The sequence below is a fragment of the Phoca vitulina genome, unplaced genomic scaffold (genome assembly GCF_004348235.1).
Source record: "Phoca vitulina isolate PV1807 unplaced genomic scaffold, GSC_HSeal_1.0 scaffold10, whole genome shotgun sequence".
In the NCBI taxonomy this organism is placed as follows: domain Eukaryota; kingdom Metazoa; phylum Chordata; class Mammalia; order Carnivora; family Phocidae; genus Phoca; species Phoca vitulina.
The window spans coordinates 8486772-8505120 of NW_022589713.1; the positions used below are offsets into that span (position 1 = coordinate 8486772).

The window sequence follows — 18349 nt, forward strand, 5'->3', positions numbered from 1 at the left end:
TTGTTAGGCATTAGTTCTGAATTAGTATAGACAGGGATGTAAAAGTATGGAAGATAAGGAATTTGGGGCTACTTTGGTAGTTGGACATACCTTCGAAATTGAAAAAAAACTTCCAACTTCCTGACCTGTTAAGAACCCAGTTACGAATAAAAGTTTGGTCAAATGAAAATTTGGTGGTTGAGTTGTGATGATTTGAGATTTTACAGTAATAATATACATTCACACTTCAGCTGTAAAGAACTGTTAGGGTAACTGATTAGAAAGCAGTGACCGAATTTGTGAAGCCTTTAAGGAACCTCTAAGTGAAAAGTGTGTGTTTGGGAGTGTGGACGGGGGAGTAGAAGATGGTAGAGGGCAACTATAACACTAGTATTTAATGAAATAATGAAACTAGCTATTGGCCCCTTATCCACAAAAAACACTTAATGAAAATATATGTAGGTAACTGTTTTATACTTAGTTCTAGCAATTTAACCTAAGGAAATGGGGCTAAACACATTTGCATACCAGAATGTGATCATACCACATAAAATACCTAAACTTGGAACACTACAAGATTCAACTTTGAGGATTATGGGTTGAATGAATTACTGTATGTCCAGAGAATAAATAGTCATTGAATAACATGAGAAAATGCTCACCAGTAAATGTTAAATAATGAGGTAATGAACAGATGTTGCATACAGTATAAATACATAGTGTATAATATATACATGTATTTTACATAGGTATTTCTGAAGGCAAAATACCAAGATAAATTCATCTCTGGGGTAAGTTTCCATGTGACTACTTTCATATCAGAAAGGTTTTAAATTAGGAAAGTATTTTTTAATGGAAATTAGATTTTAATTTTATTTAATGTCCTATTTAAAAAGCTGTATAGTTATACCATAGAGAAATTATAAAAGATTTCAACTGAATATTAGTGTTTATATATATATATATATATGTTGGGATTCTTTTTTTTTTTTTACACAACTAAAAGTAACAGTTTGGAGTTTAAAAAGGGGGGGGGCAATTTTGCCTCAGAAAAACTCCTAATACTTAAATTTAAAGGAACCCAAGACCTCGATCTGATTTATAGATTGAGGACTGAGGAGATACAACATTTAGTACATGTTATAGTGACCTTTAACTTTGCCCTTTAAAAAAAAAGGGTTTACAGGTGCCTGGGTGGCTCAGTCGGTTAAGCGGCTGCCTTTGGCTCGGGTCATGATCCCAGGGTCCTGGGATCAAGTCCTGCATCGGGCTCCCTGCTCTGCGGGGAGCCTGCTTCTCCCTCTCCCTCTGCCTACTTGTGTTCTCTATCTCTCTGTCAAATAAATAAATAAAATCTTTAAAAAAAAAAAAAGGGTTTAGGTATGATGTGTTTAATTATTTACCTTAATTATAAAAGCTATTACTGTGTATTTATGTGGCAGGTACTGAGTGTTCTGTCTTCATACCCTACCTTAGGTTAAATGAAATTGTACAAATGACCACCCAGGTTTGCAAAGGTTAGGGCTGTGTAAGTACATCCAATTCCAGAGTCTGCTTCACTACCATAGTAAACTGATGACCTGTTTCTCAGGCCTGTGTGTGATTTTTATAAGGAGGTTGGGGGAGGGGACAACCTGGTAACAGACAGTGGATACTGAATTCAACCTTTTATTTTCCTAAGTATAAATACCTTTTTTTGATGGATTATAAAATTTTTTTTCAGAAAGTAAAATTTCCTCAATAGTGTTACATTTCTTTTAAAAATAAATTTTTCTCTTTTTACAACAGAAGACTCTATACATCATGTACTTAACTATTCTCTTAATATGCTCTTGTTGACTAAAAATTCCCAGTCAATATAGCACTGTCTGGATATTAACTTTATTCTTTCAAGGCTGTATAGAAGTCTTCTGTAAGGATGTACCATAATTACACCAGGGTACCACAGTGTATATTATTGTTGGGATTTTGGCTGTGGTTTTAACTTTTGGGGCATTACCTAATTGGTTGTGAGCAGTAGTTACCTTGTATAAAATTCTAAGGTGGTGGTTTTACATGACCTACATTACCTTAACTATTATACCTTTATAGCACATATACCTATATGTGCACATAAATGAGGCTAATCTGGGTAATTGTACAGCAGAACAAATATTTTGCCAGTTCTTAAAGTGGAAAACGTGTTTATTAACATTCAAACTCCCTTCATACAAGGCCATATAAAAACTCTTAGCATTTTGATTATACATAAGTCTATATTTTCTACATAGTTACAATGATGTATAATATAATTTAACTCTTCATAATACATCGTTTAAATACATCATTAGTTCTGTTAAACATAAGCAATTATTTTCAAATCCAATACTTGAACAATTTCTTCTGTACATAGTTTAGCAGGGCTAATTAGCATAAGATGCTCTTTGTTAAGAGGTATCTTGAGTATTAACAGTTGCTGAAGTTTGGTATTTTTATACAGCATTTTCTTTTTGCTTTGATCATAACACAAAACCCTTAAGGATACTGAAATTCAGTAAGTTAAGTCCAGAGACATGTTACTTTAGCTGATGAATCAAATTCATACATAACACTATATAGTATATAAAACTTTGAGGGAAAAAAAAAACCCTATGAAATCTGCACTAGTACAGACCATTCCTATCAGGATAAGACTACTTGGGAATAGAAAGGAAAAAGACAGCTCTGAGTTTCTTTGTGGTGCTGATAGAAGGAAAAATGCTAAATTGTCACCTCTCATGAGTAATGGCAATTTAGGGGACAAATATATTCCAACTCAACAACTCTAGGTAAACTTTATGCAAATGGGAGTTGGCTTAGCTCATGCTAGGTGGCCACAGCACTGACCTTGTGTGTAAAACACGAAACATTTGCATACTGTGATCTTGGTCTTAATTGCAAGCTATACTGAGGAATTTTAAAAAATATTTTGGCTATATTTCATTCCAAAAGAAGAGCTGATTTGATGCTTGAGTTACAGCACCAGCCTATTACTAGTTATCAGGGAAATGAAGTACACTCCTGCAGATAAATGCCAGATCAAAAACACCTGTTTCAGTAATCTAAACTGTAGAATACTAAAAAATAAGTTATCTCTACAGGAATCTCTGAAGGGAGCAAAAAAATCAAATTATATACCTAAATAAACATTTGTTAGGAAATAACCCAATCACCCTCTGAAGGTCAAACAGTATTTGCTATGTTGTAATCCCGTTCACCATTAGGCTGCAGTTGGACTACAACACTATGTGCATTAATTTCGTTTTCTGCATCACTACTGTCGGTATCTTCATTGTCGTCATCTTCATAGTCTGAAGATTCTGTCATGTTCTGATGTAAGCGGGATTCCGACAAAGCCCCAAATGACTGGGTGCTGACAGAAGCCAAAGGTCTAAGTAAAGGGGTATGTTCTGACACTTCATTTTCTTCTTGACTACTGTCTGTGTCAGAGTCTGAATCGCCTTGAGAAGGAACAACTTTCTGCTTGCAGACGGGACAGGTTTTTTTGGTTTTAGTTAGCCAGGGGTCTACACACTTGCAGTGGTAAGCTGTTGAAGCAAAATACACATCTTTTAGATAATATACTGTGGTTGAGAACATTACATTTTTAGTTTCTTACCATGTTTTTTATTCATGTTCTTCTAATCTATATGTATCATGTAGGGACAAAAAAATTTGTAAATTTTTACAAATATACCTCCATCCTTTAATGACACCACTAATTACTACAAGACCTGGCTCATAGTATGCTAATAACTATTTTGTCTCCTCTAATATTGAGCCTACATATGAATTATACATAAATTCAAAGCAGTGTGTGATTATTCATACCATGGGAACAAGGAAGGATTCTGAGCTTGTCTCCGTCTTCATATTCATCCAAACAAATGGCACATACATCATACTCATCTCCTGTGACAGACAGTAGTAAATAAAATTAATTAAAAGATGTAGAGAAGTATCTTTAATCTTCCAACTCTTCAAGTTAGGTCTTCCTCAGTCGATTATTTTAAATGTCTTTTGATTGATCTATCTGTAAATGATACCTTTTTCTTGTTTTCTGTCAGATGAGGGAGCTGCTTTAAGTTCAGAAACCTGAAGTTTTAATTTAAATAATTAATATTTTACCTAAAATAAATTAAAAATGGATGTCAAATTTGTTTATTGTTTATCTTGATTAACTTTGCAAAAGTTTTTTATTAATCACTGCAGTGGTTTTTTTTTTTTTAAGATTTTATTTATTTATTTGACAGAGAGCGAGAGCAGGAACACAAGCAGGGGGAGTGGGAGAGGGAGAAGCAGGCTTCCTGCTGAGCAGGGAGCCCGATGCGGGGCTCGATCCCAGGACCCTGGGATCATGACCTGAGCCGAAGGCAGACGCTTAACGACTGAGCCACCCAGGTACCCCTGCAGTAATGTTTTATATGACTATTCAAATGCTAGTTTTGAAATATTTTATACCAAAGACAACAAAATTTCACTGTTTAGATTTCTTAAAGTCTTGGTAATTTTTAAAGTAAAAACGGAAACATTAGAACATACTCAAATGTTTTTTTTAATGTTAGTGGAGAAACATTTGGAATGAGACTTACTAGGCTTCAAATCTCCATTTCAACATTTACTAGCTCTGTGGTGCTTAGCAAGTTACTTAGCCTTTGCCATCCAGTTCTTGTATCTGTAAGAAGATTCTGTCTACCTCACAGGTTTGTGACTGAGCAACGGGCCAAGCATATAAGATGGTCACTAAGTGGTGTTTATTAATACTGCCTTTTTAATTTGTTGTTGAACTTACCACCTTTATAAATCATGAAGGTTTAGTCATAGCTCTTTTTGGAATTCAAGTGTAGTTAATTTTAAAGGAAGTGGCAGTCTTAGAGCAGCTTAAGTTGAGGCAGTAATGGCAGTGACCACTGTGACTGCTTTCAATTCAGTGTTTTCCAATAAATGTATATTAGGTAAAAACTTAAAAATCTCAGGGAACAAAGGACAATTCATTGCCTATCCCACACACAGGTTAACAACCTTGGAAGACGGGTCAGAAATAAAGCCATTGTCTGGCTAGTCTGGATGAACATGACCCATAAAGGAGGGAATCCTAGTTCTATCCAAACAATCCCTTTAATATCCTTTAGTCATTTAAAATAGCACATTCAGGAGGAGTCCTAAAAAGAAAGCTTTCATGAAAATTACTATTTTTTGTTCAGTGTTTTGAATTTGGTTATTATAGTATTGAGTATCAAATACATTCTATAACAAATACAAGCTGCTATGTTAGAACCTGTGTGTGGAGTTTGGTGAGACCGATCATATGTATCTAAAACTATTCAAGACTAAAGGACTCCAATATATCTAATTATCTGTAATTATACAGTTGATCCACTTACATTGACTTTGAGGACAGTTTTAATAAGCAATTCAGTCGTCACTGATTTCTCCTACAAATCAAACTTTTAAATTTTAGGACTTTGTGAAAATGCCCATTAAACACAGATACAGAAACCAACAGAGGAGGTAATCTGGTGGATAAAGGCCCCAGTTGTCTTCAAAGGGACAGTTCTGAGGCACATAGTTCCTCAGAGGAGCTCAGTACCAGCTGTCCACAGTAACCAGCTCAGTAAGATACACTTCATTTTTCATTCTCCCCCTCTCTCCCCACTCCCTCACTCTGTTTCCTGAGATTATTTCCCAAAGAAATCACCTGCATCTCCGTCCTTGGTATTGTTCTCGGAAATTCAAACTAAGACAAGTTTTAAGCATTGGATTTTTAGTAATAATTTTATACTGCTTTCCTGTTGGAATCTGTTAGATCTTCAGCAAAGAGTAGTATGATATTCTACTTGTATTTTACTACCAAATGTGAGTCCTCAGATACATCATTTTGAAAAATAAAGAACAAGGGCAAAACGTGCATAACACATTGCATAAAATCTAAAGGAAATTCAGTTACCGAGAAAAGTGTCATTGGAAACATCTATTACAGAAGCTAAATTGCAGAATTAAAAATACCAGAGGTTAAATTCTAACAGTATTAAGTATATTTATAAAGCCGTCATTGTATCTGAAAAAATTATTTGTGCCAAACCTGTTGATTTTGTATTAACTGTACTGACATTTATTTGACCATCTCACTGACATTACAAAATAAGGAGTAATTTCCTATAGCCATTTTTAGCCAGTACCTCTTATAAATGATTTTTAAAATGTAATTTGTGTTAATTCAGTGTGTTATGTAGATGGCACCAATGATTTAAAATTTAAAGTGAAATACCTCATGATTTATTTCCTTATAAAATGCTACACGTTTTTCGGGGGATCCAGAGCTGTGCCCCCCAAGGCTCTAAGCATCGTTTTATTAAGGTAGGAAGGTTATCCTGCATTATCCAGGTGGGCCCTGTGTACTTAAAAGTACAAGAGGGAGGCAGAAAAGTTCAGAGTCAGAGGGGGATGTGACTATGGTTACTGGTCAGGGAGATACAGTGTAACTGGCTTTGAAGATGGAGGGGAAGCTAAGTCACAAGCCAAAGACTATGGTGGCCTCTAGAAGCTGGAAAAGGCAAGGAAATGGATTCTTCCTAGAGCCTCCAGAAAAGAACACAGCCCTGTTGACATCTTGATTTTAGCCCAGTGAGACCTGTGTCAGACTTCTAGCCTACAGAACCGTAAGATAAGTGTTTTAAGCCACTAAGTTTGTAGTAATTTGTTACCAGAGCAATAGGAAATTAATACAGGTAGTATTGGGGTTAGTCCTAAACGTATGGACTTGATGCTTCAGAGTCCCTGATCTTTCTTTATGGGTCAAGTTTCAAAGGTACAGTTTGTGATCGTGGACTAGACTGGAACTTAGTGCTCTGTAGAGAATTACTCCCACCCACCCCCACCCCACCCCCGGGCTTTGGACTTCTGATGAAATGGTAAAGCACGTGTTAGAATGCCAGGGGTTTCATCCTGACCATTTTATTTATTAGCTGTGTAACCTAGTGCAGGACACATCTCCATGTTTTAGTATTCTCATTAACATATCTGTATTTTAGGATTGTGGATTAAAAGAAGTAACACAAGTAGAATACACAGTGTTTGGTGCAAATTGCCACCTGACAAAACTGGCTGGAAACGAATACTGACTTACGACATGGTGCACTGAAGGCTGGGGGAGGAGGCTGCTCCCTAATATCCCCATGTGCTTCTGTCACATCAGATGAACTGTATGCTTACAGTCAGTGGCAGTAGTCACTGAATCTGTTTGTATTACATAGGTAATTATGTAATTTAATTAAATATTCAGCAGTCCTTGAACTGTGAGTGTAAAAGACTGGTTTTATTTGACAGCTAGGTTGACTGTATTAAGAAAGAAAAGGTAGTTGCAACCCCAACCCCTCTCCAGCCAAAATGAGATTAAATGAAGTATAGCTGAGAAATCTAAGAGAGTGGACAAATTTATGTACCAATAAAAAGCAAGAATGAAAGCAGAATCCAATTTTTGTCCCATTTAAAAATGCCTAAAACTAAAAATGGTAGGAAATGCATCACATACCATGACAACTTGGAAATCCAGTCAGTAGATTCATACTCAAGACCATGGCCCGACATCAAATAACTATTGAGCGCTTAAAGGTAAATTCAAGGCATTTATTTTTATGGTTTACAACTTCAGCAGATTTTTAAAAATAATCTATCTGTGCATTGGTTCTGGTAGCATAAAAGGGTTTATAAATGGTAATAAACATTTGTTTTGTTACTGTCAGCACCATGCTAGAAAGTTTTGCTTAGTATAAACCAGTGGTTCTTAATTGGGAAGGATTTTGCCTCCCAGGGACATCTGGTGATACCTGGAGACAGTTTTGGTTTCCACAACTGGGAGATGGTGCTGTTGGCATCTAGTAGGCCAGGGATGCTGCTAAACATCCTACAATGCTCTAGACAGCCCCTCAAAGAATTACCCCATCTAAAATGCCAACAGTGCAGAAGTTGAGAAACCCTGATATAAAACCTGTCCAGGCTTTGTCAAGCAGTGACTTTGGATAGGTGTTAAGTTACAGGAGGGGTGAGATTCAGGTCTGTTACTTGCAACAGCATGGAAACGCTTCTGTCTAGAATGCTTCTGGCATGGTCATTTGAATAATATTTTAGAAAAATTTCATGAATGCACTTTTAAAAGTCCCATCAATCTGGGAATGTTATATGAGTGGACAGAACTTTGATTTTTCCTCTCTAAACCTGTTCTTCCTTAGTTTCTCTCCTAAATCCTGGGTACAGCAAAGGCACAGAATAGGAATCACACAGACCTAAGGCCGTCACTGCAGTGGCACGAATAGCTGAAGTGGCACGAACAGCTGATTGGGCCTGGGCTTGCCTTTAATGTCGCTTCCCTTAGGGCCTACATTCAGTCTTTCACCAAGTCCTGTAAACTTTATCTGTAAAACATATCCAGAATCTGTCCCCTTCTCATTTCTTCAATTACCCTGGTCTGATAGCCTGGATTACTGTAAGAGCCTCTAGTCTACATTCTGTTCTTGCCTCATGTAGTTCTTCTCCCTAACGGCCAGGGTGATTTTTTCTTTTTTTTAACACACCATATCAGTCTCATTTAGATGGTTCCATATCTCACTTAGAATCACCTGAGCTTCTGAACCATGACTTTCGTAAAACTACATATCTGACCCTCCTCCCATCTTCTCTCACACCAGTCTCACCCCCCCTTCACACGTTTCAACTACAATGGCCTTTCAGTCTTGAACAAACTAACGCAAAAGTTAAGTGGTGGAGACCTGACCTGCATTTAGCCATGTTATAATAAAAACATTTGGATGTAACATTAGGTATAGAAAGAGGAATCACCATTTCTAGAGATGACTAAAAAAAATGAACTAATTTGAGAGAATCCAGCCATAGCGCATACAAATTGATGCAGAACTTAATTGTTCAATTTAATAACAAGATAGTCAAGGGCTTAAAGTCAACTAGAATAGGTTTCCTCAAAGTAAACGATACAAGAGTGAACATACAGGGCTAACTAAACACAGGTTTCATGAGAGAGAATAACAAAAACATTTTTAAAGAATTTACCCAGGGAAGATGTAGCATTGGATTCATGAACTTCAAAGCAAAAATTACTGTTCTTGTAGAGAAAATACCTTGCCACTTATTCCCTACTTCACCAGTCAAGAAAACAATGGCAGCTCTTTCTAGCAAATAAACTAATTTTATCTTCTCTTCTCCCCTCCTCCATACCAGTTTCCAAGAATTCTGAACAAAAGACAACAGGGATAGAATATTTTTAAAGCCGGATTTGCTTGAGAATTCTTTGATTATTTTTAACTCCTGGGCAAAGGAATATTTACTTTTAAGGTTACATTAAAGGTAGTTAAATGTAGTTATAAAAATTAAGCATATCTCCGTTGATAAAAGTAAAGAAAGAAACTACAAAAAGTTTTGCTCCACTGGGGCACCTGGGTGGCTCAGATGGTTGGGTGTCTGCCTTCGGCTCAGGTCATGATCCCAGGGTACTGGGATCGAGCCCCACATCGGGCTCCTGGCTCAGCGGGGAGCCTGCTTCTCCCTCTCCCTCTGTCTCTCCCCCTGCTCATGCTCTCTATCTCTGTATATCTGTGTCTCAAATGAATAAATAAAATCTTTAAAAAAAAAAAAAAAAAAAGTTTTGCTCCACTTTTACATCTACTTTAAATGTGCTGTTGCTTTTTTCCAATCTCTGAAGTCGTATCTTCTGCTTTTTAGACCTATCTTGAAAAATCTCAACGATTAAGCTATAAAATAAATAAAAGTACCTGGTAATTTAAATTTCAAATATGAAACCCAGCCCCCCCAGCCCCCATTTATAACTCCGGGCTCTGGCTCCTTCGCATACTGCAGGGGAGACGGCTCCCACAGAGACTGCCTTAAATGCTTAAGGAATGTGAAGTGAAAACAGGATTTTTCATCTGCTAAGAAACATGGTGTGTAGTAACCAGTCTTTATGATTACAGACTTGGAGAAATACATTAACCGAATGACTCAGGAAACTTCAATCAAAGAGCTATTTTTGAGGGCCATAATGAGTAATGAAGAGCTCTAAAAGGAAGTTGGCTGCTTCAGAAGCAAGAAAACAACTAAAAATGCTATTATTTTATATGTGCTAGAAATTACTAAGTCAGTATTTAAACCACTTAAGTATTAATCAGCACAAACACTTCTGAAAGAGCTGCCAAGTGAAGATCAATACAATAGGAAGATTTAAGGTGCTCGTGTCCCCAGAGCACTGTAAACCATGTGAGTGTTGACCTGTTTTCTGCTGGTTTCTGTGGGTCTGACTATAGACTAGGCCAATGGAAAACTTCCAAATGCCGAATTCTTTTTGTTTGTTGGCAAGAATTTCCAAAATACTGTAACTTGCCCTAAAATTAATGTTTCTACTACATTCTAAAGCCTATGAGAGTTCTCTTAAGACTTTCATGGTTTGGTGCTGTGACTCACTGGAATGGTGAGTACCCACAGAAGTGTTCTACATGTCTTCAGTCATCTAATAGTGTTTACAACCATGAGAAAATTGCAACAATTGGGATTTTTTTTCTAACATATGTGTGCATACGTTGTCAAAACCATTAGCATACACTAGAATATGCATAACAAATAGGCCTCTTTTTTTTTCCTTTAGATGTCAAATCTCATGATAACCAAAACATTTTAAAATAAAACAACTAACTCAAACTTAGGGTTATTGGAAAGAAACTTCAAGTATAATATTTATAAAATTACATATTTTTTAGCTGCTTCACGATTTTGGCGATCTTATCTTTTTTCATCTATAAAAGAAATGTTTAATGACTATTTTACTGACACTAATATTTTATTTATGATTTTTATGTAAGGTTTTTTTAAATTTTTGTATAATAATTGCTGCCATTTGTTAAGGTGTTCCAACAAATGTGCATATTTGCACAAGTCACACAGCCAATAAATGGGGATCCAGAATTCCAACCTAGGTCTGTCCGACTCCAGAGCCCATCCATGGTCTTTTAACCATTATGCCTGTATTGTCTTCTAGCACATCTATTTAGAATTTCACATTTAAATAATCCCCTTTAATTCACAATGTAGAAAGGATAAGAGGTTAAGAAATGCTCAAACTGCCACTTATTAGAAATTAAAATGTTTCCAGTTCATAAGCCAGAGCATTTATTTCCGTCAGATTGCCACAAATGGAGAAGGAACAAAGATGGTTTATTTTGCTCTCCCATGGTTTCTTATTTTTACAAACCCTTCTCAGATGCTAAAAAATAGCAACATTCTAGAAGTTTAATTAAAGGTCAGATCTTTCTTATGTATTCTGATGATGAAATGATAGTGCATGCACAATAAGGAAACAAATGACTCCACTGAAGGAAAGAGCAATATATTGGCAACTTTGTTTTTGGAAATGTGTTCATGAATTAGTTCACTAATTGAGAATAAGAATAAAAAGTGATTGCCTTAGAGGCCATAAATAAATCCATATAACAAGCTTAAAATCCGAATCCAAGCATTGGCCAAATTCCACTTTGAGTGATTTTCTTTTTAAACCTAAGGTTTCCCTGTGTTAGTCTTTATTGGTTCTAACCTGATCGCATTATGCAGGTAAAAGACCGTTACACCTGAGATCTTTCTGGATAGAGGAGCAAGTGGATTAAAAGATGTCATTATCCTGAAGTTAAAAAAGCAAAGTTAAAGGGATTTTATAATGACAAATACTGTGCCAGACCTCATGTACTTAAAATACTTTGGTACTTTAACTACTTTAAAGTAGTTAACTACTTTGACTACTAAAAAGCTTTTGTTATTCTTTTTTCATTATTTCTTTTCAGGCCACTAGGAAATCAGGATGTTACAACACCCTTCCAGAGCCAACTTCAACAAATTCAAATTTATATATGTCCTTAAATACTTGTGTGTTCTAATCCAGTAATTATTTCCCCCCCCTCATATAAAAGAAATAAAAAAACTTGAGCAGCCTCAGGTACCCTTGGGGTATAAAGTGTAAGAAGCACTGGGCCTACATTATTTTTGCATGTAGCAGAATTAGCTCTAGATACTTCTGCCTGTTGACTAGATTGGGCTAGTATTTAATTACAACTCTCAATGCAGCAAAAGTGACTGTAAAAAAGTCATACATAAAATTTCCTTCTAAATGCATGTAACTGATAAGAAAACACTAAGATCCCAATAGAAATGTGAGCAAAGGACAAGACGAGTTACAAAGGCAGAAATATAAATAGGTAATTTACCTTGTTAAGGTAGAATATGATAAAATGAGTATTCTCATTATTTCAGTAGACCTGAAACTTTAGGAAATTTTATCTCAAATACATTCTTTCTTTTTGACATAGTAAATTGAGAAGGGTAAGTGCAGGTGGGGGGAGGGAGAGGACAAGAAAAGAGGAATGGGAAGGATTAAAGCCCGGAGGCACTTTATTTTGAAATGGTAGTGACTGAAGAGTAGTATTTACAAGTATAGTGTTTGAAGTGAAGAATTTGCATTGCAGCCCTGACACTTATGTTCACCCAGTTATGCACTCTCAGGTAATCTACTTAATCTTTCTGAGTCTCATTTTCTTTATCTATAAATGGTCACGATAGTACTTTTCTTAATTGTGCTGCTCTGAGAACTAAATGAGATCATGCATGCAAAGTACATGGTTTGCCTTTTTTTTTTCCTTATATAATAGGTGTGATACATGCTCACAAGATCTAAAATGGAAAATTATCAGATTTTTATTTGGTATAATGCCCATCCCAATCCAGTTTAATCCCAGTTAACTCATTTGGTATAAATTACACTGACTTCTTCAGTTAGAAGTTAGTGGACTGAAGGCATGGTTCTCTGTAGTAATCACAGCTACAGGCAAATGATAAAGGTCAACAGTACTAAGATACAAACCAACCCTCTCAATCTCCTTCAGTCCACCTCAGAGCTAAATGCAGACCTTGGGATCTCTATTTCTGAACATGAAATAATAAGATACTTCACCACCTTTAGGTAACTCAGGAATGCACTGATTTCTCAGAAGCCATAGTCACAACAGTAACTCCTACCCAACTTGGAACATCATTATATTACTGCTTTGTGGCCATATGTAAAGTGTTTCTTTCGAGAAACTGAGAAACAGTCCCTTTTCTGATTTTCTTCTTGAGAGTAAAATCAGACCAGTTTTCCCTTGAATTGTTGAACACAGAACAAATATCAACTAGCACTGGCTACAGATTCTTAGCCTTATGGAGAGATGAACTATGTCTTTTACTCACCACCATATCCCTAGTGTTTGCTATAGTGGCTGGTATAGAGTGGGCTCCCAATAAATACATGCTGAATAACAGATACCACAAAGCCTTTGTTCATTCAAGGAAGCATCTACCTCTCACCCTGGAACATACCACATGGACTCTCCCTGCTTCACTGTCAAGCCCTAGTCTATTCTCCATTCACCAGCATGAGGGATCCTTTTCCACAGTAATTTGAGCATGTCATTCTTTCTTTTTTTTTTTTTTTAAAGATTTTATTTATTTGACAGAGACACAGCGAGAGAGGGAACACAAGCAGGGGGAGTGGGAGAGGGAGAAGCAGGCTTCCATGTTGAGCAGGGAGCCTGATGCGGGGCTCGATCCCAGGACCCTGGGATCATGACCTGAGCCAAAGGCAGACGCTTAATGACTGAGCCACCCAGGCGCCCCTTGAGCATGTCATTCTTATGCTCAAAAGCTACCCAAGTTACAGCATCATACAATAAAATCACAAGTCCTTGCCATGGCATGATCTGGGTCCCCATCTATCTCTGATCTCCTCTCTAACCACTCTCCCTCTACATCCCTACCATCCTGGCCACATGCTCTTTCCTGTTCCCTGAGTATATCAAACACCGCTGCCTCAAGGCCTCTGCCCTCAATATTCTCTCCTTTCACCCCTCCCCCCCAGTTTATTCTCTGTTCAAAGTGTCCTTCTCAGAGAAGTCTTTCCTGTCTTTTCTAAAATAGTATTCCATCCCCTTTCCTGTCACTCATCATTTGTTTTTCTTTACTGCACTTAACTGCTATGTGGCTTTACCTCTTATTTGTCCATTTGCCCCCACTAAGGTCCACAAAGGCAGGGTTTTTTTGTTTTTTTTAATTTATTGCAGTTTTCCTAGCACCTAGAACAGTGCCTGGCACATAGTAAAAGTACTCAGTAAATATTTATTGAAGGACTGTATGAGTAACTATACCCCAGTTATTCCCAGGAAATCTTGATCTCTGCCTTCAACTGCTCATCAGAAGACCTAATCACATAAATCTAAGTACAAGTAGCTAGACATTTTTATATAATGTAGATAAATTCTATATATCCTGACTGATGGAGTAAAGCTGTCCTCAGATTTTACCATCTAAATCCAATGTTGAATACGCCAGCCAACTCTCAGGACAACAGAAGTACTACACGGATTATAATGTTTGCATAGTGGCAATATTAGATCCTGTGCCTACTGACAATCAGAAGATCTACAAGAAGGAAGAGCTTGCTATTACTAGGAGATACTGGAGAAAGGCACTAGGGTCAGGCCCTAAAGGTAACCTGAATTTAGGAACACTAAGGCAGAAAAGATACTACTGGAAAAGTAACAGTTGAAAAGTATTTGCAAAGAAGAATAAACATGGCAAAATCTAAGTTATGCAAGGTTAGAGATAAGGAGCAGTGGAAAATAAGGTTGGATGAGGATGGAGGAGCCAAATCATGAAAAGCTGTGAATACTAAGATGAGGACTCTGATCTGACTTCTTAGGACGTAGAGATCAATTGAAAGCTTTCAAGCAGAGGAATGAACGATGTATGAAAACAGCATCTTAACAATTCTTCATCAGTGTGCTGAAGGAACCCAAGCCTGGGATGTAGAGGTGAGCCTGGAGACAGTAAGACTGACCTATTTTGACACTCCCAAGATGCAAGTAATAAACTGAGGACAGGCTTGCATGACACAGTAAGAATGGACAGAAATGATCAGATCCAATGATCATTTTGAAAGACAACGGGGACTAGGCATAGGTAATAAAAGGGGGGGTAAATGCAAAGATGGTGTATGCAATTTTAAGTAATGGCTGTTTGCTTAACTTTTAAGTGTTTTATTTGGCATTATTTGGATACAGCTTGTAAAAGGAGCAGGCGAGGGACTGGAAGCAGATTAACAAACTGGTAATTTCTTTTTTAAGCTAAGAATGGGTAAATTAATTCTAAATACTGAAGAGATGGTATTTTGTGAGTATATTTTATCCTAAAATAATGTGTAACTACTACTAAAGACTAATTATAGCCTGAACAACATGTGCAGCTTATTTAGACTACAGTGTGTCAGAATATACTATCTCTGCAAAGACAAGAGTATCTACTCTTCCTCACTGGACCACACATTTTATTGTAATATAAGAAATGTTGTATTTTGGGCTCCTGGGTGATTCAGTTGGTTAAGCATCTGCCTTCGGCTCAGGTCATGATACCAGGGTCCTGGGATCGAGTCCCGCATAGGGCTCCCTGCTCAGTGGGGAATCTGCTTCTCCCCCTGCCCGCCCCCCCAACTTGTGCTTGCTCGCTTGCTCTCTCAAACATAAATTAATAAAGTCTTTAAAAAAAAAAGTTGTGATGGAAAGCCATACTTTCCATTGAAGTACATATATATTTGTAAATATATAAAAGTAAATAATATATATAAATATATATATATATATTTTAATATGTATAAAAGTAAATTACATTTGCCCTGTTTCCACTGCATTAGAAATTCTTTGATAATGGGGGTCACATTTCTGATCTGTAAGTTTTCTAAAATGTCCATTATAATAACACACTGACATCTACTTGGCAAATACAGAGTAAGTGCCTGCTAGACAACATGAACTATACTAAAGCAGAGCCTAAAGGAAGAATAGGGACTCCGAGGTAAACAAAGCAGGGAAAGGCCAAGAAAACTATACAGAGGGATGTGGGTGGCACAGGAAGTAGCTCACTCGGCTAGAATTTAAGATGCAAGGAAGAGAACAGGATGAGGCTAGGAGTATAAGCTAGGGTCAGACCGTAAGGTCCTTATTCTAAAGTATTAAGTTTGAGGTTTTCTTTGGGGGGGGGGGGAGCAGGGGTGGGCAAAGGGGGAGAGAGAGAGAATCTTAGCAGGCTCCACACCCAGCGCGGAGCCCGACATGGGGCTCGATCTCACAACCCTGAGAGATCATGACCGGAGCCGAAATCAAGAGCCAGACCCGACTGAGCCACCCAGGCGCCCCTAAGTTTGATTTTATTCTTACATATAAGTGATTCTCAGAATAAACCGTAGAGGTTTTCTTGCTGTATATAATTATGGACAGGAAGCTCCTACTGCTAACACCAAACACAGTGGCTGGTTAAATATATGCTAATGCAGAAGGAAAAAGAGTTTTGGATATATTAAATTTGAAGACTGTATAGGTTATCCAGGCAGAACGGTCCTTTAACTGGAGATACGGGACTGGACTGAAGCTTAAGAGAAAGGTCTGCATGGGACACAAAAGCATGGAGGTCATCAGGAAACAGCTCGCTAGGAAGAGGCAAGAACTAAGGAGAAAATCTATATAAAACCCATAGATCTGTGTCTAGCACACAAAAAGCTCTCAAATGTTTGCTCTTATTATAAGCAGTAAACCAAACATATGGCAGCAAGGAGATTCCTATTTTACAGAAGACGACGACTAAAAGTACTGATGACTGATATGGGCACCTGGGTGACTCAGTTGGGTTAAGCGACTGCCTTCGGCTCAGGTCATGATTCCGGAGTCCTGGGATCGAGTCCCACATCAGGCTCCCTGCTCAGCGGGAGCCTGCTTCTCCCTCTGACCCTCTCCCCTCTCATGCTGTTTCTCTCTCTCTCTCAAATAAATAAATAAAATCTTTAAAAAAAATGAAAGTACTGATGACTGATATAAGCAGTGCTCCCAAGTGCCTGCCTGCTCAACCTACAACCAGCCAGGACTGAGAAACATGCATATAAGAGAAGTTACTGACGGCAGTGAGTTGCATATGTAAAGTGTATGGAAGCAGAAAGCAGAGAAAGGTTGAGAATCTCTGGACCACGCTGTACCTTTCTTACCCCTCCAAGGAAAGAAGCTGTAAGCTAACCTTGTGAATGTCTCATTGCTTCTTTCCGACTGTGGCCAACACGGAACCAGTTAATGACTAAATGGGTTTAATGACTAAAGTCACACAGGATGATCAGCCTATGAAAATGTGCTGACATAATACTAATTGGAGAAAAACATCTTTAAATAAAAGTCATAAAATAAGTCATGGATAAAGAAGCCAAATGAGGCAATATATGTGAAAACACTTCCCATAACACAGAGCACTAAACAAATGTGATTTGCACCGTTAGAAAACAGTTGATTCTGAGTAATTGAGAGGAATAACCATCTCCTAAGACACAAAGCAGACACTGTCACATAACAACTACACATTTCTTTTTCTTCAGAAGTTAAGACATCCTGAGTATCTAACCTGGCCTATGAGATTTCAAAGATTCTATGGTAACATGAGACTAGCCTTACTTGGTTCTGGTCTACAATAATTTGTACTTGAGAAGTCAAGATTTTGCATTATTTTCTTACATCTTAGGGAGGTACTTACTAGGGCAGGTGGTATCAGAGAGGTAGGTTAAGTGGTTTGGTCAAGGTCACACATCTAATGAATAAAACCAGGTCTTTAGGTTTAAAATCTTATATTCTTTCCACCACACCATTTTGCTGACCTAAAAATTAACTGCTAACTTCCACATTGCCTTGGGATTCATAAGAACTAGTTACATGCTCCCACCCCTCTAATTACTATAGGTATGATACAAATTGCATAAGTTAATCTGTACTAGAAAAAAACCTAGGCACTAGCTATAGGAAAGGAAACGACTTGTGATTCCAGTGGAATTTTGGGGCTTTCTATAATTCCTAAAATGGAACAATTCCTATAGGGAAAAGAAGTAATATAATTAACATTCTTCACTGGTTTCTACCAGATTTCTGCCGCCCCCCCTTTTTCTTAAAAGTAGGCTCCACACCCACCGCAGAGCCTAACACAGGGCTCAAACGCAGAACCCTGAGATCAAGACCTGAGCTGCGATCAAGAGGGAGATGCCTAACTGACGAAGCCATCCAGGTGCCCCTCTACCGGATTTCCCTTTAGACACAAAATCAAGTAAGAACACACCATTCCTTTCTTTCTTTACTCTTTTAGAGAAGTTTTCAAACATACACAAAATAGTAATGACCGTAAGACCACCTCATATACCATCACTGAGTTTCAATCTACTATTCTTGTTAGATCCGCCGCCTTCTACGTTTTTTCC

The 18349-nt window shown here is 37.5% G+C and overlaps 1 protein-coding gene across 3 annotated transcripts in view; it reads right to left on the minus strand.

The window, feature by feature from the left end:
• Positions 1 to 2142: 2142 nt before the first annotated feature.
• Positions 2143 to 18349, minus strand: part of RNF13 (ring finger protein 13) — a 166631-nt gene continuing 150424 nt past the window's right edge. For all 3 annotated transcript variants that reach the window (XM_032408465.1, XM_032408464.1, XM_032408466.1), the window contains exons 9-10: positions 3829 to 3909; positions 2143 to 3545 (exon numbers count right to left, since the gene is read on the minus strand). In XM_032408465.1, the coding sequence (XP_032264356.1) occupies positions 3181 to 3545; positions 3829 to 3909 (446 nt within the window). In that variant the 3' untranslated portion in view covers positions 2143 to 3180. The remainder of the gene's footprint in view (positions 3546 to 3828; positions 3910 to 18349) is intronic.